Raw genomic sequence first — 23,490 nt, 5'->3', positions numbered from 1 at the left:
GGACCCACCTTGCAAGTTCTTGTTCTCCCTCTTGATGGTCTCCAGATGTTCCAGAGATTCCTCGTAGGCATTCTTCAGTTTGAAGAGCTCTGTACTGAGGGACCTGGCCTCTTTCTGAGATGACTCCAGTTCAGTTTGGGACTCCTCAAACTTTTGCTTCCACTCTGACAAGATCTGGGGTGGAGGGAGGAGGAGGAGGAGCAGAAGGAAAAGGAGAAGGAGGAGGAGGAGGAGGAGGAGGAGGAGGAGGAGGAGGAGGAGGAGGAGGAGGAGAAGAAGAAGAGGAAGAAGAAGAAGAAAGTTGTAACTTTGAACAGTTGTTAAGCGATCATTTGTAAGTTGAGCACCACCTGTATACAGGTAGTACTCAACCTACAACCATTCGTTTAGTGACCGTTCAAAGTTACAACAGCTTGGGAAAAAAGTGACGACCATTTTTTCACATGACCGTTGCATTATCCACATGGTCCCATGATCAACATTCGGACGCTTGGCAACTGTCTCGTATTTATGATGGTTGCAGTGTCCTGAGGTCATGTGATCCCCTTTTGCGACCTTTCGACAAGCAAAGTCAATGGGGAAACCACATTCGCTTAACAACCATGTCACTCACTTAACAACTGCAGTGATTCCCTTAACGACTGTGGCAAGAAAGGTGGTAAAATGGGGCCAAAACTCACATCACAAATGTCTCACTTAGGAGCAGACATCAATTGTGATTGTATGTCGAGGACTACCTGTGGTCCCTTATTCCCCCCCCCGAAGAGTCCACATCGTAAGATTTCCCCCACCCATAATCCTCTGCTCTGTTTCTCCCATGTTCCTCAACATACTTTGTCGAAGTTCCTTTGCTTCTTATCCAGGGCGGCTGCGGCCGCGTTTGAACGCTCCACATCCACCATGAGATCTTCAATCTCGTTCTGCAGGCGGTGTTTGGTCTTCTCCAGCGAGGAACACTTGGCGTTCACCGCCTCCACCGCTTCTTCGGCATCCTGAAGCCGCTGAGCCAGCTTCTTCCTGATAGGTGAGATGACGTCCCGATGTCAGTCGGCCCCCACCCCAATACCATGAAGATGATGGGACACCCAGGCTAAACTGGAAGGTAGGACATTTATGGGTCAACTCAAAGCTAACCAGTTTCTGAGGGAAAGTGAAAGTGAGGATGTCAGGATGGGGTGGAAGGGAACCATCTTGGATGTAGAGGGACACAATGAATTGGAGAGGGACGAGGAGGAAAACCGGGAATGAGGAGAAGAACCACTCAGGTGATGGATCTTCTCTGGGGACATGGATGAAGATGATGGAGTCACTCACTTGGCCTCCTCCAGTTCCTCTGTTCTCTGGATGGCGTCGGTTTCATACTTGGTTCTCCACTGGGCCACCTCTGAGTTGGCCTTGGAGAGCGAGCGCTGGAGCTCAGCTTTGGCCTCCGTTTCTTCTTCGTACTGTTCCCTCAGAAGGTCACAGTCGTGTCGGGCCGACTGGAGCGCGTGGGCCAAAGCATTCTTGGCCTAGAAGTGGAGAAGAACGGGGATGCATTGTCAGTGTCTCGTTCTTGGCCTAGCTAGCTCCATTGTTCTGACCTAGGCTTCCCAAGAGCGTGAAGCAGACTCCTTGTCCCGACAAAACCCACTTTTTATTAAGTTACTGTGAATTCCTCTCATTCACATCCAGCAAAGTCTTTCAAGGGAGAATTTACAGTCACAGACCTTATCTGGCTTGGAGAGCTGCCAGGTCGATATCTTCAAAACTTGGCAAGGGGCCACGAACCAATTAAGTGAACTAATTGTCTCCTGCAAACTCCACTCCCCTGTGGTTCCTCTTTTATTCCCTCTGAGAGGGGCCATTCATTGTCCACCTTACTCCCTAGTCGACCCTTGTTCTTTAAGCTGTTCCCTTCGTCTGTGGCCTTACTCCCTAGTCGACCCTTGTTCTTTAAGCTGTTCCCTTCGTCTGTGGCCTTACTCCCTAGTCGACCCTTGTTCTTTAAGCTGTTCCCTTTGTCTGGAAACTCTGTGCACACTGGGAACTGGCTCCAGCTGTTCATCTGCCTCACTGATGTCTCACTCCGAAGGCAGCTGATAACTGGCGTACGGCATTTCTGCCTCCGACGCAGAGCCCTCATCAGAGCCTTCCCCAGACTCCAGGACTGTCCCATGTTCCTCCCCAACCTCCTCACTGTCCGAATCTGCTGCCAGCTCCACTGGCAGGCCACAACATCCATCTCTCTCAATTTGTCCCTCGTGACCCTCAGCCTCCATGTGTCTCATGCCTTCGCTTCTTCTTCAAGTTGCCTCTTCAGATCTTCTAGCTGTTGGGTGTAGGTCAACTTTCCCCGTGTCAGCTGGCTGATCAAAGCTTCCTTCTCATCCAACTGGCGGGACAATTCACCTGGAATTAAAAAAAAAAAAAAACATAGGCAAGGGAGAATGAAGGACGAAGGTCTCACCAGAAGGCTCGCTTGGCGGTAGACAATTGGTTACAGGTAGTCCTCATGTTAGGACCATAATGGAGCCTGCCTATCATTGGTCCCCACACTATAAAAAAAGATGTTGAGACTCTAGAAAAAGTGCAGAGAAGAGCAACCAGGAGGATTAGGGGACTGGAGGCTAAAACATACGACGAACGGTTGCAGGAACTGGGCATGGCTGGTCTAGTGAAGAGAAGGACCAGGGGAGACAGGATAGCAGTCTTCCAATATTTGAGAGGCTGCCACAGAGAGAAGGGGGTCCATCTATTCTCCAAATCACCCTAAGGCCAGACAAGGAATAATGGATGGAAACTGATCAAGGAGAGATTCAACCTGGAAATAAGGAGACATTTTCTGACAGTGAGAACCATCAATCAATGGAACAGAAGTTGCCTTCGGAAGTTGTGGGAGCTTCATCACTGGAGGCTTTCAAGAAGAGACTGGACTGCCATCTGTCCGAAATGATGTAGGATTTCCTGCTTGGGTGGGGGATTGGACTAGATGACCTACAAGGTCCCTTCCAACTCTGATGATCTGTAATCTATAATCTATCATGGTGGAAACTCGTAATGGTCGTAAAACAGGGAGGTCAGATCGCTGGTGGTTGCTAAGAAAAACACTGGTCGTTAAGTGAATCTGAGTCATTAAGCGAACATCACGCTTATTAAGTGAATCGATGGTTTGGTATGGGGATGGTTTCACCAAAATTTGAAAGTGAATTGCCGAGTTTGGGGGGAAATTGTCATAAAACATGGTCACATGATTGTAGGATAGTCAAAATGACCACAAATGGACCATGGTTGTTGAGGGTCCATGTGGCCATGTGACCACAGGGGGGTGGCAGCCATTAGAACTTCAAACCCAGGTTGTTGGTGTCCTCCAGGTAGATCTGTCAGAACTTTGAATGGTTGCCGAACAACTGGTTGTAAATTGGGAATTATCTGTATTCTGACAGATTATTCCTCAGGTTTAGTATCTCCAAGAAAGATTGCGACAATTTGTTGGTGAAAGTGGACAATTTTGGAAAAAGAAGACCAAGAGAACGATTGGCGTTCTTAAGGATAAGCGTGTAGAGTTCTCCCATTGCTTACCGTTCTCGGTCTGGAGCTTGGCTCGTTGCGAGGTGAGGTCGTGGACCATGCGTTGAGACTCTTCGGACTTGGCCCGGTGCTCATTCATTTGGTCTTCAAAAGTCCGACACATCTTCTCCAGGTTGGCCTAGAGTTCCAGAAGGAGAACACATGGTGAAAAAACCTAGAGAAATAGATTTAAATAAAGGATGGGTGGGTGGGTGGGTGGGTGGGTGGAAGGAAAGAAGGAAGGATGGAAGGAAGAAGGGATGGATGGATAGATAAAAGGATGGAAAGATGGATGGATGAGAGGATGGATGATGAGGATGGATGGATGGTTGGATTGATGGATGAATGGTTGGATAGATGGATGGAAAGAAAGAAGGACAGATGGATGAGGATGGATGGATGGTTGGATGGATGGATGGAAGGAAAGAAGGATGGTTGGATGGATGGAAGAAGGGGTGGATGGATAGCTAGAAGGATGGAAAGACGGATGGAAGAGAAGATGGATGGATGAGGATGGATGAATGGTTGGATGGATGGAAGGAAAGAAGGATGGATGGATGGAAAAAGGGATGGATGGGTAGATAGAAGGATGGAAGAGAAGATGGATGGATGAGGATGGATGAGGATGGATAAATGGTTGGTTGGATATATGGATGGATGAATGGTTGGATGGATGGAAGGAAAGATGGATGGATGGATGGATGAGGATGGATGAATAGTTGGATGGATGGAAGGAAAGAAGGATGGATGGATGGAAGAAGGGATGGATGGATAGATAGAAGGATGGAAAGATGGATGGATGAGAGGATGGATGGATGAGGATGGATGAATGAATGGATGGATGGATGAATGGTTGGATGGATGGAAAGAAGGAAAGAAGGATGGGTGGAAAAAGGGATGGATGGGTAGATAGAAGGATGGAAAGATGGATGGATGAGAGGATGGATGAGGATGGATAAATGGTTGGTTGGATGGACGGATGGATGAATGGTTGGATGGATGGAAGGAAAGAAGGATGGATGGATGGATCGATCGATGGATAGATAGAAGGATGGAAAGATGGATGGATGGATAAGACGATGGATGGATGAGAGGATGGATGGATGGATAGGTGAGTGGGTGGGTGGATGGATGGAGAAACAAGTCATTTTGTCTTGACATACATCAAACAACAACTCCTATCATCCTTCCAAAAATGGCTGTGCTGGTTGAGGATGACGGTAGTTACGATCATGATATGCCATGATGACATATAAAAAAAATAATAGAGGAGCATGGAAGGTTCAAAGAAAAAGAAAACAGGAGGAAGGTTGAGTAAAAGTTCAGATCTTTAAGAACCAAAACATTGAGGAGCAGATCCGGTTCAGATGTAGGAACGATTCATGTTCTTCTCATCTTTTGGGCCCTTCCCCCTTTCCAAATGAATTATTACTGTGTCTCCTGAGCCATCCCTAAAGCCCAACCTTGTCCACAAATCTGCATTTCCCCCCACCCACTTCTAAGGGGCAGCTCCAATGGGGGGGGGTGTCCCACCCCGCCTTCATTAATGTCGGACCTTGGCTTTCGTGAGCTGCTCCATGTTGGAGGCCATGTCGTCCACTTCTAGCTTCAGCTCGCTCTTCTCCTTCTCCAGCTTCTGCTTCACCCGCTGCAGGTTGTCGATCTGCTCGCCCAGCTCGGCCACGGAATCCGCGTGCTTCTTGCGCAGGGTGGCCGCCGTGGCCTCGTGCTGCAGCGTGGACTCTTCCAGGTCGCGCCGCATCTTCTGGAACTCAGCCTCCCGCTTCTTGTTCATCTCGATCTGCACCGAAGTGGCCCCTCCGGCTTCTTCCAGACGCTCGCTGATCTCCTCCAGTTCTCGTGAAAGTTCGGACCGCTGTTTTTCCACCTTGGCACGAGCCGTGCGCTCCGCTTCTAATTCTTCCTCCAGTTCCTCGATCCGGGCCTGGGTCAGGGAGAAGGAGGCCGTTTAATGGGTCAAAAAAGTGGACTTCATCTGAATGAATTTAGACTCAAAATCAATCTGACATCTCCAGGTGGTCATACCTAAACCTAAGATCCTAAGAGCTTCCAGAGAAAGACATCGGAAACACAAAAAATATATATCCTCGAGAACCAATAATTTAGGTAGAACCAGAGGTGGTATTCATCCGGTTCGGGAGAACCGGTAGTGGAAATTTTGAGTAGTTTCGAGAACCAGCAAATACCACCTCTGGCTGGCTCTGCCCTCCTGCCCCTGCCATTCCCTGTTCTATATTCCCTTGGTTTTTTAGCTCAGCTGATTCGCGCAGCAGAGCTGATTGCCGCACCTCAACTGAGCTAAACAACAGCTCAGCTCACCAGCGCTGACACCGAGGGCGGTCTTTTGAGTGCTGCGCAATTTTGGAATCCCACCACCGGTTAGAGCCCAACTAGATTTGAAGTTCTCAACTACTTCAGCCCATGAGAACCTTATGGTGGTTGTATTATGGCTATTGATTAGTGGAAACAAAGAGTGGTACCAGTGAGTATTTTGGTACTCATGGATACCATGTTTGACATCCTAGACCAGGGCCGGCCCATGACGTGGTCGGATCTGGCTTGCGAGGCCGTCCTTGTCTACCCAATGGGAAGAGGAAACAAGCCAGCAGTTTGGGGAGTGGCGTCAAGATGGCCACGCCCACCCATCTGGCCACGCCCACCCAGTCGGCCATGTCCTGTGAGTGGTGTCAAACTGGGCATGCCCACACAGTTGGCCACGCCCCCCCCGGCTCCCCCCTCCGAGGTCAACCACAGCCCTGATGTGGCCCTCAATGAAATTGAGGTTGACATCCCTGTTCTCAGTGGTGAAATGTAAAATTTGTTACTACCGGTTCTGTGGGCGTGGCTTGGTGGTGGTGGGAATGTGACTGGGTGGGCGTGGCCAACTTTTTTTTTTTTTTACTTTTAAAAGCATTTTTTCTGCAACCTTTTCGGCCGAAGAGGCTGTAGAAAAAAATGCTTTTAAAAGCCTCTGACGATCCCAGCTGAGCCGCGCGATCATCAGAGGCTTTTTTTTTTTACTTTTAAAAGCATTTTTTTGGCCGAAGAGGTTGTAGAAAAAATGCTTTTAAAAGTAAACAAAAAAAAAAAAGCCTCTGATGATCGTGCGGCTCAGCTGGGCATAGGGGATGGTGGGTGGGCAGGGATTTTTGCTACCGGTTCTCCGAACCACCCATTGCCATCGCTACTGGATCGAGTGATCCGGTCCAAACCGGGAGCATTTCACCCCTGCCTGTTCTTGACCTTATTCAAAAATGCTGTTTTCTAATTTTGATCTAGATTTTTTTTTTTTTAAAGAGAAACCACACCAATGTAGACTTTTGGACTTTTGTACCTGTAACTCTTTGAGTTTCTTCTGTAACTGGGCGGCCAAGGACTGCTCATCTTCAATTCTAGCGTTCAAGGCGTTCAACTCAAAATCTTTCCTGAGGATCGGGAAGGAGAACCAAGTTGGGATCCAGCAGTAAAGAGATGGACAACAGCTTACACCTCCATAACTACGTATTAGACCTACTTTTTCAGCTTTTCGTCAAGTTGTTGCCTGTCGTTCTCCAGATCCATGATGCTTTCTTGGGCCAGCTTCAAATCTCCTTCCAGCTTCCTCTTGGCCCGCTCAAGGTCCATGCGGATCTTCTTCTCCTGTTCCAAGGAGCCTTCCAGCTGTCAGGCCAAGAAAAACCAAATCAGCTTGGTCAATTCTGTAGGAATTGGGACTAGAAGTCCTTTGAGGTTGCTTCCAGCCCCATTGTTCTATGTTCTATGTTCTAGCGCCGTGATGGTGAACCTATGGCACACGTGCCAGAGGTGGCACGCAGGGCCCTCTCTGTGGCCATGCACACCGTCGCCAGCTGCTCTTCTGGTTTCCGGCACACCAGCTGGTCTTTGCGGGCACTGGAGCACCGGAAAACAGCCTGAAAACGGCCCAAAAAATGGCCTGGAAACGGCTCTGGAAAACGGCCTGAAAATGGCCCAGAAAAACAGCCTGAAAACGAGCCAAAAAACAGCCAAAAACAGCCCAGAAAAACAGTTTGAAAATGGCCCAGAAAATGGCCAAAAATAGCCCAGAAAAATGGCCTGAAAATGGGCCAAAAAACGGCCAAAAACAGCCCAGGAAAAAAGCCTGTAAATGGCTCAAAAAATGGGCAGAAAACATCCCCAAAACAGCCTGAAAACAGCCCAAAAATGGCCTGATAATGGCTCTGGAAAACGGACTGAAAATGGCCCAGAAAAACCGCTTGAAAACGAGCCAAAAAATGGCCAAAAACGGCCCAGGAAAAGGGCATGAAAATGGCCCAAAAAATGGCCTGAAAACATCCCAAAAAACATCCAGGAAACAGCTCAGGAAAACGGCCTGAAAAAGGCCCAGAAAAACGGCCTGAAAATGGGCCAAAAAACAGCCAAAAACAGCCCAGGAAAACGGCCTAAAAATGGGCTGAAAACATCCCCAAAAAACAGTCTGAAAATGGCCTGAAAAACAACCCAAAAAACTAGACCATTTTCTGGGCTGTTTTTTGGGCCAAAAAATGGCCAAAAAACCCGCCCAAAAAACAGCTGTGCGTGCGCCAGCCAGCTGGTCTTTGGGTTTCCGGTGCTCCAGCACATACGCAGGCACATGCATGGAAGCGCGTTCCGGTTTGGGCACTCGGTGCCAAAAAGGTTCACCATCACTGTTCTAGCATCTTCTCACCAGGAAATTTTCTCTAGGAAAACATGGGACGGGCACAATTTCTGGCACCCCAAGGTCGGTGTACTTACATCATCCATCTGTTGTTCCAGTTTGACCTTGGCTTTGGTCAACGTGTTGACCTTGTCTTCTTCCGCTTGAAGGTCATCCAGAGCTTGCTGGTGGGCCTCTTGGAGAGCCTTCTTCTCTTTGGTTAGCTTGACGATGATTTCATCCAAACCAGCCATTTCTTCGGTAAGATTCTTCACCTGTGGTCATATCACAACATACCACATCAGCTGCCGAGAGCTGTCAAAAATTCACACCTTGGTGGCAGGGGTGGGTTCTAAATTTTTTTACTACCGGTTCTGTGGGCGTGGCTTATTTTGTGGGTGTGGCTTGGAGGTCATGTGACTAGGTGGGCGTGGCTAGCTGGTCAGAGTCATTTCTGGAAGGTCCTCACACTTGCGACCAGTCCTCGCACTTACGACCCGACTCATTTGTTTGCTTTTAACACTGATCAGCTGTAGGACAGCTCTTTGAAGTCCCGCGGCAAGAGTTTAAACAGGTTTTTTCCCTCTAGTCATCAGCTGGGACTCAGGAGGCAGCAATAGATTGGGGGTGGGACCAAATAAAAGGTAAGAATAATGTGGGGGGGTGGGGGAGTGGGAGGGCGGGGGGGTGAGAATCGGTTTGGTTATGTCATATCGTCACCGCTACCGGCTCGGCCGAACCGGACCGAACCGGGAGGAACCCACCACTGCTTGGTGGACACCTGAAGATCTGGTGACTTAGTTACCCAGGTCACCTCTAACTGTGGAGGTTTCACATCAGTGGATTGTGTCTCTCACAATCCCCAACTCTTTACGGATGAATGAAAGCTTGTTACTTTGCTGCTTAAATCCAAGGCCTTAAAGATCTATCCAAGTGGCAGATCACAAGGGACCTGTTTTGTCATCCACTGGAATAAATAATACTGTATCAGGGAACTAATGGACGGATGTTGTGTAGGGCAGCTATTTGTGTGTATGTGACAGAGAGAGAGAGAGTGTGTGCGCACACTTGCAGATATTCCTAATTGTGGGATCTTTGGTCCTCTCTGAGCTTGGTTGTTTTCCCCGCAGACGTTTCATGACCCAACTAGGTAACAACAGCAGTGCTAAAAGGGAGGTGCGTTTGCTCTCTTTATAAAGAGAGCAAGCTTGCTCTCTTCTTCTACCACTGATGATGTTCTCTAATTGGGTCATGAATGGAGGAAAACAACCAAGCTCAGAGAGGACCAAGGACCGCATAGCTCTCCTCCTCCTCCACCTCTTCCTCCTCTCCACAAACCCCACTCCCTTCTAGCACTGATGATGTTGACTAGTTGGGTAATGAAACGTCTAGAAGAAAAGAATAAAGCTCGGAGATAAGCAAGGGCCCCACATTCTTCCTCTTCCTCTTCTCCCCTTCCTCTTCCACCTCCTTCACCACCACCTCTTCCCCACCAAGATCAACATTTCCATGAATGATGGCCCCCAACCAATATTTCTGATATCCCCTTGGCCACCTAATAGATTTCGGATTCCATGCCACGTCAAATCCATCCTTACCTTGTTCTCCGTGGCATGCTTCTCCTTCTCCACCTTGGCCAAGGTCAACTCCAGGTCATCAATATCTTTCTTGAGTTCCGAACATTCGTCTTCCAGCTTCCGCTTCTTGGCGGTCAGTTCGGCATTCATTTCCTCTTCATCTTCAAGCCGTTCAGTTATCTCTTTCACTTTGGCCTCCAGCTGGATCTTGTTCTTGATCAGCTGGTCGCAGCGTTCCTCAGCGTCATTCAAATTGTCTTGCTCCTAAAGAGGGAAGAATGTGAGATGAAGAAGTGACTCACACCTGAGTATGGAGTGTCTCAACCGTGGCCACTTTAAGACGAGCGGACTTCAACTCCCAGAATTCTATGCTGGCTGGAGAATCCTGGGAATTGAAGTCCACCGGGGTGGGCTGCTGGGGGTTCGCAGGGGTTCGGGAGAATCTCTAGCTTAGATTTTGTACAGTTTGGAGAACCCCCAAATCACACTCCTGGCTGGCCCCGTCCACCCTGCCCCAACGCTCCCAGAAGTCCCCACGTGGTCTGTTTTGGATGCAGGTAAGTGTAGGGTGCACGTGGAGGCTCAGGGAGGGCAAAAAATGGGTCTACCGGAAGTTCAGGAACGCTGGAAACTGGGCCGTTTCTGGCCTCCAGAGGGCCTCCGGAGCTTGGGGAGGCCATTTTCACCCTCCTGGAGGCTCAAGGAAAGCCTTTGGAGCCCAGGGAGGGTAAAAACACCCCCCGCCGTGGTGCAGGAGGCCGACTAGGCCATGCCCACCATGGCCACACCCACCCACCAACCGGGCAGAGAACCCCTTGCTAAAATTTTTGAAGCCTATTCCTGAAGTCCGCCCATCTTCTAGTTTGCTAAGTTGAGAAACGCTGCCTTAGTAAGGAATGGGATTCTACCGGTTCGGACCGGTTCAGGCGAACTGGTAACTCTGAAGATTAGCTGGAAGTGAACCAGTTCACTCCGACAATCAGCTGGGCCCGCCCGCCCCTGCGCTTTACTTACCTTTATCTTCACAGCTGATTAGTGGGGGAGAACGGATTGCCGCGCCTCAGCTGTTTTAATTCCCTAGCACTAACGCGGAAGGTGTTTTTTTCGTCGAACTGCACATGTGCACGCAGCGTGCGATCACCGAACCGGTTGTTAAACCAGAAGGATCCCACCACTGGCTTAGTGCTTTGATTATCATGTGGAGTCAACATTGTTCTTCACTTAACATGACCAACCTAGACACCGAGGGGAACCCTCCGTGACTTACTGTCTGAACTTGCAATTGTAGGTCATTCTTCTCCTGCACTAAGGAGACCATCTTCTCCTCCAGCTCCTTCCGACGGGCTTCCGTCTTCTCCAAGGCCTCTTTCAGCTTGGCCAACTCTTCCTTCAGGGCCAGCAACTCTTTCTCCGACTCGGCGCTCTTCAACAGCGGTTTGATCTTGAAGTACAACTTCATCCACGGCCAGTTCTTCACCACCATGAAAGCCCGGATGTTGTACTGGATCACCAGCAGGGATTCCCTGCAAAATAATTAGAGGAGAAGACCATCAGGCCAAAGGATCATGGACCTCGGTTTCATAGGCTTTCCCACACGCTGATGATGTTACCTAGCATGGTAAGGAGACGTCTGCAAGGAAACAATCAAGCTTGGGGAACACCACGAACCCAATCATTCAAGCTGAGCTACAGATATTCTCAAAATCAAGAACTTCTCTGTTCCATAAACATTACAGAAGTCTGATCTGGGTGGACAAGAAGCTATTTCATACATTCAAATCTGGAGGTATCTCTTTCTTCCAATAATTCTGGAAGCTACTTCAAAATAAGGAGTATCTTCCTTATTCTTGTGTCCCCTAAATAATTGGGAAGGAGACAGAAGTTGGTGGACCAAACCTTCCCATCATCCATTTGCGTTCTCCAAATCGTAGGACAAGGCCACCACAATCAGGAACCCAGTCCACAACAACAGAAGTGGGTCTATGTTTGAACCAAGATGAGCGAGGGGACCCAGGAATGGTCACAGAAGGTCTTTGCAGAGAGTTAACCACCAAAAAGGACCTCCTCCAGAGGAAAGAACCAAAGCAGGAGGACCACCAGAGGTGGTATTCAGCCGGTTCATACCGGTTCTCCCAGGGGTGGGATTCAGCCGGTTTGGACCTGTTCAGGCGAACCGGTAGCTCCTATTCTATGATCAGCTGAGAGCGAACTGGTTCGCTCCGATGATCAACTGGGCCCGCCCATCCGCCCCTGCGCTATTCTGACCTATATTTCCTTTGTTTGAAGCCCAGCTGATAGGCGCGGTAGAGCGGATTGCCGCATCTCAGCTGTTTTACTCACTGGAGCTGCAGTAGAAGGTAAGTTTTAGAGCTGTTTTCAAATGCACTGTGCATGGGCGGAGCACGCGCTCAGCGAACCGGTTGTTACACCAGTTGAATCCCACCACTGGATTCACCCGAACCGGTAGCGGAAATCACAGGCGGCCCTGCTCACCCACCACCGTTCTATGTCATCCTATTTAGGCACTTTTGCGAACTGGTAGGGAAAGTAAGTGAGGACCACCAATGGACTTACTTCCGTTCCATGATCTTCCTGAATTCTATCCTGGCCAGCACACCACGGGATTGGGCTTGGATGCGAGTGATGATCCGGGAGAGACGCTCGTCTCGCATTTCCTCCAGCAGTCCCAGGAGACCAGCCTTAAAGAACACCTGGATGGAAACAGAGTCGAACATAGCACAGGGGTGTCAAACTCGATTTAATTGAGGGCCGCATCAGGGTTATGTTTGACCTCAAAGGGGGGACAGACGGAGGGGCGTGGCCAGATCGACGTCACTCATGTCGGGGGCACCTGTGATGGCCAAGTCCTAAGACAGGACTTCCCTCAGACCAGAGGTTGGTTTCACATAATTTTACTACCGGTTCGCCGCGCACCGAAAACATGCGTGTGCACCTTCTGTGCATACACGTGGCCTTCTGCACATATGTTTCACTCACACGTGTGGCTTGCATGCATGCGCGCGGCTTAGAAAACGTGGCTGAATAGGACAGCATAGCGGGCAGGCCCATCCACAGGTCGCCACTACCAATTCGCCCGAACCGGTCTGAACCGGCTGAATACCACCATTGCCTCAGACCCTCTCTCCCTCTCATTATAATCTCCTTCCTTCCTTCCTTCCTTTCTTCCTTCCTTCCTTCCTTCTCTTCTTTTTCCCATTCCCTCTTCATTTCCTTTCTTCTTCCTTCCCCTCTTTCCTTCTTTTTCCTTCCTTGCTCTCTTCCCATCTTCCCGATTTCTTTTTCTTTGGTCTTTCCTCTTTTCCCCTTTCCCCTTTCCTCTCCCTTCTTGGATGCTCAAATGAAAATGGGGAAACATTTCTCCTTTTCTTTTCTTTTGCTTTTAGTTTGTTTTGCTAGCCCTGCTGCCTGGGAAAATGGAGCTCGAGAGGGTTGTGCGCGGCTCCCACCAGGGCCCTGTTTTTTGGCCGTGATGGTCTCCTGCAGCCCTCTGCCAGCAAAAAGGGAGCTCGGGGTGGAAGGCTGTGCCGTGGCCCTCTCGAGCTCTGTTTTTGGTGGCAGAGGCACCGTGGGCTGGTCCTTTGCTGTTTCCAGGGTGGCCCGGCGGGCCAAATTTAAGCAGAACTGGCCCGCAGGCCTTGAGTTTGACACCCCTGGCATAGAAATACAACATCGAATAATAGGTCCGAAAGGTGCTTTTTCAAGAGGACACAGATAAACCTCCATGTGGCCTCAATGACTCCCAGAGAGAGTACTAACGACCAGATGACTGCAAAGAAATATATATCCTTCCATCCTCCACCATTCAGTCAGAACTGAAGAAAGCTTCTTGGATGAGAAGCGAAACATTTTCAAAGAAAAACACAGAAAGTCCAGTTGCCTCTTGAAAAAAGCCCCTTTGGGACAACCATGACCCAGATGATTGAGAATCTCCATAGATATTTAGTGGTTGGAAGGGACCTTAGAGATCTTCTAGTCCAATCCCCTACCCACGGTAGGAGATCCTATATGATTCCCGACTTTCTTTCGGCATGATGGGATAGCTACATAGAAAGAATAACGGAACAACAGAACAGAATAATCAGATGGAAGGGACGCTGGAGGTCCTCCAGTCCAACCTCTCACCCAAGCAGGAGAAATAACAGGATAATGGAGTTAGAAAGGACCTTGGAGGTCTTCTAGTCTAACCCCCTGCTCAGGCAGGAAACCATTTCAGAAAAATGGCTGTCCAATCTCTTCTCAAAACCCAATTCCTGCAACCATCTTCTTTCTTTTAACAACCACATAATCCCTTGCGGGGTGGAGTCTGGGCAACTGAATGGAGCTGAGTGTTTAGTGGCCAGATGCCCTTCCTGTCGCCAATGAGGAGTTTTGTTCGGCAGATATATATATACTCATTGTGCTCTCTGGGCACTCTCATTGTGCCCAGAGAGAGAAATAGCAGTCTCTACTTAGGATCGAACTCACAGCCTCCTGATTGTGAGGTGAGAGCTCCACCTCTAGGCCACCGCACCACTCGCCCAATTCCTGAAACCATTCTTCGTATATTTTAGACTCCAGCCCCTTAATCATCTTAGTTGCTCTTCTCGGCACTTTTCCCTCAGATTCTTCTTAAAATGGCTGCCGTTTTTCTCCTAGAGCCCAACGGGAGCACCTTGAATGAAGCCCATCATCCTTTTCCAAGCTTCTGGAGTCTTTCAATTATTCACTCACCTTGGTGTGTCCAAATTTGTATTGGCTGTGGTCGATGTCCAGGGAGCTTAGAAGTTTCTCGGCCCCCTTCCGGCTGTCGATGAACTGGCCTTCCGGAATGGCCGCCGGGTTTAGGATGCGGTACCTCAAAAGGGAAAAAAGGACGGTCTGCAAGTTCAACTTACAACTGTTCATTTAGCGACCATTCAAAGTTACAGCGGCCCTGAAAAAAGTGACTTGCGACTGTTTTTCACACTTATGACCATCACGGAATCCCCATGGCCACGTGATCAAAATTTGGGCACTTGGCCACCGATATTTAGGACGGTTATAATGGAAGTTCCGGGCTCGGTTTTGGTCGTATGTCGAGGACCACTTGTAGACGCATTGAAGATTTGATTGAATTTTGACAGCTTAAGTCTTTTAAAGAATTGGCAAACCAAAAGACTTAGAATTTTTCATTCAGAAAACACCTTTTTTTTTTTTTTAGAAATATCTTCTGCCAATATAAATAAGATATTTGGTACTTTTCACTTTTAGATACAGCTAGTCCTCGACTTACAACAGTTCATTTAGTGATTGTTCGAAGTTACAACGGCACAGAAAAAAGTGACACTTAGGACCGTTTTTCACACTTTCAACTGTTGTGGCAACCCCACAGTCAGATGGTCAAAATTCAGACCCTTGAGAACTGACTCACATTTACGACCGTTGCAGTGTCCCTGGGCCCCCTGATCCCTTTTTGCGACCTTCTGACAAAACCAAGTCAATAGGGAGAAAGCCAGATTCGCTTAACAACCGTGTTCCTAATTTAACAACAGCAGGGATTCGCTTAACGTCTGTGGCAAGGAAGGTCGCAAAATGGGGCCAAATTCACTTCACAAATGTCTCACTTAGCAACAAACAATTTGGGACTCAATTCTGGTCGTAAGTCGAGGACTGCCTGTAGCCATTTCTATAACAGCAAACCTGTCTAATCGGTAAACCCCAAAATCAAAGTTACATTTTTTTCCCCACCTCAAGCATAAAGTCCAGAAATGGTTTCCAAATAGAAACGAAAGTCGTCGTGTTTTTTTTTTCTTTAATCGTTTTTTTTATGACTTTTCTAAGAGTCTTAAAAGCCCCTCCCCAAATTCCTGAATTTCGGGCCTACCTTTGCCGGAAATCCCCATAGAGGATCCTGTTAGGGAATCCTTTCCGACAGATACGGATCCCTTCCAACACGCCGTTACAACGCAGTTGGTGCATGACCAAAGCATTGTCTATGTGTCCTGTGGAAGATGGAGAAAAAGCCGGTAGGTGCGAAAGTAAGAAGCCAGTCCTCATTGAGGAAGTATCGGAAGACGATGAGGTGACCTTTTCTAACAGGATGCCACCCGTAAGGCTTACCAGTTCGGTATAACCAGACATATAATATATGCATAATTCTGTATTTATATGTATTTATTTATTTATTCTGTTATATTATGTAGTGTATATTGGAAGTGGTGACCCTTTGAGAACTGTATGCAATGAAATTTAATGTGTGCCGATTACTGTATATTCAAAGTGACAATAAAGTTATTATTCTATTCTATTCCAGTCCAGTCCAGTCCAGTCCAGTCAATTCCATTTCATATTTTCTACCGCTATTCTATTCTATTCTATTCTATTCTATTCTATTCTATTCTATTCTATTCTATTCTATTCTATTTCATTCTTCCATTCCATTCCATATTTTCTATTCTATTCTATTCTATTCTATTCTATTCTATTCCATTCCATTCCATTCCATTCCATTCTTCCATTCCATTCCATTCCATATTTTCTATTCTATTCTATTCTATTCTATTCTATTCTATTCTATTCTATTCTATTCTATTCTATTCTATTCTATTCTATTCTATTCTATTCTATTCTATTCTATTCCATTCCATATTTTCTATTCTATTCTATTCTATTCTATTCTATTCTATTCTATTCTATTCTATTCTATTCTATTCTATTCTATTCCATTCCATTCCATTCTTCCATTCCATTCCATTCCATATTTTCTATTCTATTCTATTCTATTCTATTCTATTCTATTCCATTCCATTCCCTTCCCTTCCCTTCCCTTCCCTTCCCTTCCCTTCTATTCTTACATTCCATTCCATGTTTTCTATTCTATTCTATTCTATTCTATTCTATTCTATTCTATTCTATTCTATTCTAGTCTAGTCTAGTCTATTCTAGTCTATTCTAGTCTATTCTAGTCTATTCTAGTCTAGTCTAGTCTAGTCTAGTCTAGTCCATTCCATTCCACTCTACATTGCACTACACTACTGTTGTGCCTGTCAGCCGCCGGCCCCTCCAGCAGCTGAATCAGAGGAGGAGGCGTGAGAATCAGGGCCAGCATCAGGGCAACCTGAGAGCTCCGAGGGGGAAGAGGGAATGGAGCTTTCAGAGAGAGATAGAGACAGAGGAGGAGGCGGAGCCTGGGCCGTCCGTCAGCCCTCAGATGGAGAGTCAACAGCCCCCAGGTCTGGAGGTAGCTGATGAGGAAGAGGAGGAACAGCTGGGTCCAGTGCCTGACGCATGGATGCACAGAAGGCAGAGGAGAGGAGAGCAGTGGAAATCTATGGGCCGGTCCTCGGGACGGAAGAGCCACCGCTGATAGCGAAGTTCTAGCTCTGGGGATAAAAGGCAGGGGGCGGAGATGAATAGATGTGGCAGACAATTATTCATCTTCCGGACGGACGGACTTGTTAGCCTGCGGTGAGAGAGAAACTTTTTGCCAGGGCTGCCGGCGCTCCTAATTAAGGGAATCTGCGTTAACTTCAGAGGGTTTGTCGTGTTTGGGAGCTGGGTCAGAACATCTCCTCTCCTCTCCTCTCCTCTCCTCTCCTCTCCTCTCCTCTCCTCTCCTCTCCTCTCCTCTCCTCTCCACTCCACTCCACTCCTCTCCTCTCCTCTCCTCTCCTCTCCTCTCCTCTCCTCTCCTCTCCTCTCCTCTCCTCTCCTCTCCTCTCCTCTCCACTCCACTCCACTCCTCTCCTCTCCTCTCCTCTCCTCTCCTCTCCTCTCCTCTCCTCTCCTCTCCTCTCCACTCCACTCCACTCCTCTCCTCTCCACTCCACTCCACTCCACTCCTCTCCTCTCCTCTCCACTCCACTCCTCTCCACTCCACTCCACTCCACTCCTCTCCACTCCACTCCACTCCTCTCCTCTCCTCTCCACTCCTCCTCTCCTCTCCTCTCCACTCCACTCCTCTCCTCTCCTCTCCTCTCCACTCCACTCCTCTCTTCTCCTCTCTACTCCTGTCCTCTCCTGTCCTCTCCTCTCCTCTCCACTCCACTCCACTCCTCTCCTCTCCTCTCCTCTCCACTCCACTCCACTCCACTCCACTCCACTCCACTCCACTCCACTCCACTCCTCTCTTCTCCTCTCTACTCCTGTCCTCTCCTCTCCTCTCCACTCCACTCCACTCCTGTCCTCTCCTCTCCACTCCTCTCTTCTCCTCTCTACTCCTGTCCTCTCCTCTCCTCTCCTCTCCACTCCACTCCACTCCACTCCACTCCACTCCTCTCCTCTCCTCTCCACTCCTCTCTTCTCCTCTCTACTCCTGTCCTCTCCTCTCCTCTCCTCTCCTCTCCACTCCACTCCACTCCTCTCCTCTCCTCTCCTCTCCTCTCCTCTCCACTCCTCTCCTCTCCTCTCTACTCCTGTCCTGTCCTCTCCTCTCCTCTCCTCTCCACTCCACTCCACTCCTCTCCTCTCCTCTCCTCTCCTCTCCTCTCCACTCCTCTCCTCTCCACTACTCTACTCTACTCTACTCTACTCTACTCTACTCTAGTATAAGACAGCTAGCATTTCTCATACTTAATACTATCCCTCTGTTGATGCAGCCTTGGATTGCATTGGCTTTTTTGGCAGCCGCAGCACACGGCTGGCTCATTTTTACGTTCATTAGCGCTGAAACAGGTTGTTAGGACCCTTGGTTGCCGTGCCTTATGGCTGTACAGGTAGTCCTCGACTTACAACAGTTCATTTAGTGACCGTCCAAAGTTACAATGGCACTGAAAAAAAGTGACCTACGACCGTTTTTTTCACAGTTATGACTTTTGCGGCTTCCCCAGGATCGCGGGATCAAAATTCAGACACTTGCCCACTGTTTCATACTTATGACCGTTGCAGTGTCCCGGGGGGGGGCGGGTCGCGTGATCCCTTTTGGCGACCTTCTGACAAGCAAAGTCAACGGGGAAGTCAGGTTTGCTTAATGATGGTGTTATTAATTTAACAACCGCTGTGCCTCACTTAACAACCTGCGGCAAGAAAAGCCATAAAACGGGGGCCAAACTCACTGAATAATTGTCTCACTGAGCAACGGGAGTTTTGGGCTCAACTGAGGTCGTAAACCGAGGATTACATGTAGTTATTATTACATCATTGCCTTTTAATGATCCAATAACCCCTTGCGGGGTGGAGTCTGGGCAACTGAACGGAGCTGAGTGTTTACTGGCCGGATGCCCTTCCTGTTTCCAATGCGGAGTTTTATTCAGCAGACATATTATTATTACATATTTACTTCAATCTGGAAATTCAGATTCACCCAGTGTTTCTACAGATCACAGGATCTGCTAAAATTAGCGTTATCCTTCTTACTGACCCACACGTGCAAAAACACACATGGAAACACACACACACACACACAAGCACAAACACACACACACACACTTCCTGTTGTTTGTGCATTTTCTCGCTTAGCAACATACATTTTTGGGCGTAAGTCGAGGACTCCCTGTATTGATAGTGTCTCGTTTTATACTGATGTACTGCGAGCCACCCAGAGTCGCTAGATGAAATTGGGTGGCCGTGGACGGGCTTGCAGTGAAGATGTAATAAATACATAAAGGGGGTTCGCCCCCCCCAGGGTGGGATGTGGGGGTGAGGTCTCACCTGGGGTTTTGGTCTCGTTGGGGATAATGCAACGGACGAAGTGGGGGTGGGTGGAACGCAGGTTGGTCATCAGTTTGTTGAGGTTCTCCTAGGGAAGAAAAGGAAAGCGGGAGTTTTCAGTTTGGAGGGAAGGAAAGGAGGATAAACGGATTGGTGGGGAAAACCGAGGAAGGGGCGGGGAAAGGGAGGAAGGGGGAAAAGGGAAGAAATCCAAAATGGGCGGATGGTATACAGAGGTTGGTGGGGAAGAACTTCCGTTAGGCGAGAAAGAAAGGAGATAAACAGAGAGGATGGATGGATGGATGGATGCAGAGGTGGGATTCAGCTGGTTCGGACCGGTTCGCCCGAACTGTTTGCGGAAATCACGGATGGTCCTGCCCACCTGCCCTCGCTCTATGCCATCCTATTTAGGCATGTTTTTGAGGCTGGGTGCATGCATGGAAGGCGTGTATGCCAGCAAAGAGCATGCATGAAAGGTCGGGCACATGCGTGGATGCGCGCACGCGCTCACATTTGCGAACTGGCAGGGAAAGTAAGTGAATACCATCCCTGGATGGATGGATGGATGGATGGATGGATGGATGGATGGATGGATGGATGGAAGGAAGGAAGGAAGGGGAACAGAGGGAAGGGGAGGGAGGGAGGAAAGTAGAGAGAAAAAAAGGAGAAAAGGGGATAGGAGGAGAGGAAGGAAGGAAGGAAGGAAGGAAGGAAGGAAGGAAGGAAGGAAGGAAGGAAGGAAGGAAGGAAGGAAGGGGAAAACAGGGGAGGGAGGAAAGAAGACAGAAGAGGAGAGAGGGGAGGAGAGGAAAGGAGAGAGGGAGGAAGCAGAAGAGAGGAGAGGAAGGAAGGGAGAAGAGGAAGGAAGGAAGGAGAAGAAGGGAGAGGAGAGGAGAGGAGAGGAGAGAGGAGAGGAGGAAGGAAGGAAGGAAGGAAGGAAGGAAGGAAGGAAGGAAGGAAGGGGAAAGCAGGGAGGAGGGAGGAAAGAAGACAGGAAGGAAAGAGGAGAGGGGAGAGGAGAGGAAAGGAGGGAGGGAGGGACGAAGCAGAAGAGAGGAGAGGAAGGGAGAAAGGAAGGAAGGGAGAAGAGGAAGGAAGGGGGAATGAAAGAAAGGGGTAGGAAGGAGAGTAGACAGGAAAGAAGGAAGGAAGGAGAAGGGAGAGGAGGAGAGGGAGAGAGGGAGGAAGGAGGAGAAGAGAGGAGAGGAGGAAGGAACAAAGGAAGGAAGGAAGGGGAAAGCAGGGGGAGGGAGGAAAGAAGACCGGAAGGAAAGAGAAGTGGGGAGAGGAGAGGAAAGGAAAGGAGGGAGGGAGGAAGGAAGCACAAGAGAGGAGAGGAAGGGAGAAAGGAAGGAAGGGAGAAGAGGAAGGAAGGAAGGAAGGGGGAAGGAATGAAAGGGGGAGGAAGGAGAGTAGACAGGAAAGAAGGAAGGAAGGAGAAGAGGGGAGAGGAGGAGAGGGAGGTAGGAAGGAAGGAGGAGAAGAGAGGAGAGAAGGAAGGAAGGAAGGAAAATGAAGCGAGCAAGACCAATGGATTTAAAAGAAAAGAAAAAAAGAAAGAAAGCTGGGAGTCACCAAGAATCCTGGCGTGAACCCTTTCCAATAACCTCCGCTGAAGGCAAACTCAAGACTTAGGAGAAACCGGCATTGGCAAAGCCTTCCGTGAAACGGCCACCAAGACTTTTCTCAGCCCCCAGGGTCGGGACTTCCTTCTTCTCCTTGTACAGCAAGTGGCTGAATAAGGCCCCAGAACTGGAGCTCAAACGATGCCTCGGACGGACATCGACGGTCCAGAACGAACAGGGGAACCAGCCCAAAGAAGATCCCCGAAAGTCCCGTCCCACCAACTTTTGGGTTCTCCTTACCCTGTGCAAGGCCGACACCGTCTGGAAGGAAGACCCCTTCTTCTTATGAGTCCCCTTCCCCTTCTCTATTGCTGCGGAGGAGAGAAAGACAGAAGAAGAGCCAACTTGATAAGCAATTCCGTGTCCGGTCGATTCCGGCTACGTCTCGGACTACAATTCCCATCGTATCCCAGCCGGGCCAAAGGCAAGCCGGCTGAGGATGATGTGGGGTGGAGTTCTATTTTTAGGGAGAAACCAAAATCAAAGCCACCCATTCATCAAGACGACAGAAATTGGCCTGATTTTATGTATTAAATTATTGTATTTTTATCCTATAGCTATCGTATTTCACCCTACTTCTTATTTTAAATTCTTTGTATAGGATTTTATTGGTAACATGGGTTCAAACCTTGTACGTTGAGATGGCCTATAGGCTAATCAACAAATAATAAAAGAAGCAACTACTCTGATATTAGGATAGATTAGCTGCCTATTTATTTAAACATACAGATAGCCTCAAGGTATGCCTCAAGGTATTCATCTTTCTTTCTCTCTCTCTCCCTCTCCCTCTCCCTCCCTCCCCCTTAATCCCTCTCCCTTCCTCCCCCTCCCCTCCCTCTCCCTCCATCCCTCTCCCCCCTCCCTCTCCCTCTCCCCCTCCCTTTCCCTCTCTCTCCCTCCCCCTCTTTCTCTCTCGCTCCCTCTTGCTCCCTCCCTCTCCCTTCCCTTCCTCCTCCTCCATTTCCCTCTCCCTCCCTCTCCCCCTCCCTCCCCACCTCTTTCTCTCTCTTGCTCCCACTCTCCCTCCCTCTCCCTCTCCCCCTCCCTCCCCTCCCCCTCCGTTTCCCTCTCCCTCTCCCCTCCCTCTACCTCTCTCTTTCCCTCTCTCCCTCCCTCCCTCTCCCTCCATCCACCACCCTCTCCCTCCCTCTCTCCCTCCCTCTCCCTCTCTCCATCCCTCTCTCTCCCTCCCGCTCCCTCTGTTTCTCTCTCATCTAAGTCCATCCCACATTCCATATGGCCACACTTGGCTTCCACTCTCCCTACTCTGAAGGCTGATGAGTTCTGCTCGGCCTTCAATCTCATAGACCAGAAGGTTGTGTGAAGGCACTGGGGCCTCCTCTCTTATCTCCTCCGCGCCCTGCACCCGTTTTTCTTACGTGCATCCGCTCCAGCGTAGTTGGCAAACAGGTTGGCGAGGAGCTTCATGGATGTTTTCTGATAGAGGCCAACCACCGTTTCGTTGAGAGGGTCCTTGTTCTTCTGGAGCCACCCATTGATGTTGTAGTCCACAGTGCCCGCGTAGTGCATCAGGGCAAAGTGGGCCTCGGGTTTGCCCTTGATGACTCGCGCTTTGCCGAAATTGGCCGATTTACCCAGGTGGTTATCGTACAGCTTGGCCTTGAAGGTCATGTCGGTGGCTTTGGGGAACATGCATTCTTCTTCCAGGATGGACATGATGCCCATGGGCTGAAGAAGAAGACCAAGGGATTACAACTGAGAAGATCTGTCCTTCAGTATCCTGCCGTGGGTTAACATGAACAGCAATAACAGAGGGATAGAATCAGGGGTGGGATTCAGCCGGTTCGGATCAGTTCGGGCGCACTGGGTGCTAATTTTACGTTTGGTTCGCCAAACCGGTAGTTGCAAGGCCTAGCTGGCTCCGCCCACTCTGCCCCTCCCAGGAGTCTCCACACGGCCCGTTTTGGATGCCAGGTAAGGGCAGGGCCCATTGGGGGCCTCTGGGAGGGCAAAAAATGGGCCTCACAGAAGGTCCGGAAATCCGGAAACTAGTCTGTTTCCAGCCTCCAGAAAGCCTCCAGAGCCCTTTTCCTTTTTGAGGAAAACCTCTGGAGCCTGGGGAGGGTGAAAAACAGGCCTCCCAGAAGTTCCAGAAGTCCGGAAACGAGCCTGTTTCCAGCCTCCAGAGGGCCTCCAGAGCCGGGGGGCAGGGGAGGCTGTTTTTGCCCTCTTGGAAGCTCGACAAAAGCCTCTGGAGCCTGGGGAGGGTGAAAAACGGGCCTTCCAAAAATTCCAGAAGTCCGGAAATGAACCCGTTTCTGGCCTCTGGAGGGCCTCTGGAGCCAAGGGAAGGCCGTTTTCGCCCTCCTGGAGGCTCAAGCAAATCCTCTGGAGCTTGGGGAGGGCAAAAACTCCCCCCTGCCATGGTGGAGGAGGCCGAGTAGGCTACACCCACCATGGGCACGGCCACCCA

The 23,490-nt window shown here is 49.3% G+C and overlaps 1 protein-coding gene across 1 annotated transcript in view; it reads right to left on the bottom strand.

Moving 5' to 3' along the window:
• The window catches only part of LOC117658223 (myosin-7), a 56,637-nt gene that overhangs the window by 11,117 nt on the left and 22,030 nt on the right, over positions 1 to 23,490 (bottom strand). Inside the window, exons 16-32 of the mRNA XM_087891685.1 lie at positions 22,436 to 22,745; positions 21,297 to 21,367; positions 19,432 to 19,519; positions 15,668 to 15,785; positions 14,536 to 14,659; positions 12,379 to 12,515; positions 11,072 to 11,327; positions 9,826 to 10,068; positions 8,326 to 8,502; positions 7,085 to 7,230; positions 6,905 to 6,995; positions 5,105 to 5,494; positions 3,562 to 3,688; positions 2,273 to 2,391; positions 1,315 to 1,511; positions 834 to 1,017; positions 9 to 174 (exon numbers count right to left, since the gene is read on the bottom strand). Of these exons, the coding sequence (XP_087747811.1) occupies positions 9 to 174; positions 834 to 1,017; positions 1,315 to 1,511; positions 2,273 to 2,391; positions 3,562 to 3,688; positions 5,105 to 5,494; positions 6,905 to 6,995; positions 7,085 to 7,230; positions 8,326 to 8,502; positions 9,826 to 10,068; positions 11,072 to 11,327; positions 12,379 to 12,515; positions 14,536 to 14,659; positions 15,668 to 15,785; positions 19,432 to 19,519; positions 21,297 to 21,367; positions 22,436 to 22,745 (2,944 nt within the window). The remainder of the gene's footprint in view (positions 1 to 8; positions 175 to 833; positions 1,018 to 1,314; positions 1,512 to 2,272; positions 2,392 to 3,561; positions 3,689 to 5,104; positions 5,495 to 6,904; positions 6,996 to 7,084; positions 7,231 to 8,325; positions 8,503 to 9,825; positions 10,069 to 11,071; positions 11,328 to 12,378; positions 12,516 to 14,535; positions 14,660 to 15,667; positions 15,786 to 19,431; positions 19,520 to 21,296; positions 21,368 to 22,435; positions 22,746 to 23,490) is intronic.

Source organism: Pantherophis guttatus, chromosome 4 (genome assembly GCF_059756535.1).
Source record: "Pantherophis guttatus breed Tessera chromosome 4, ASM5975653v1, whole genome shotgun sequence".
Classification (NCBI taxonomy): Eukaryota; Metazoa; Chordata; class Lepidosauria; order Squamata; family Colubridae; genus Pantherophis; species Pantherophis guttatus.
Note: the sequence above shows the minus strand (reverse complement) of the source record. Positions and strands in the feature narration are given on the sequence as shown.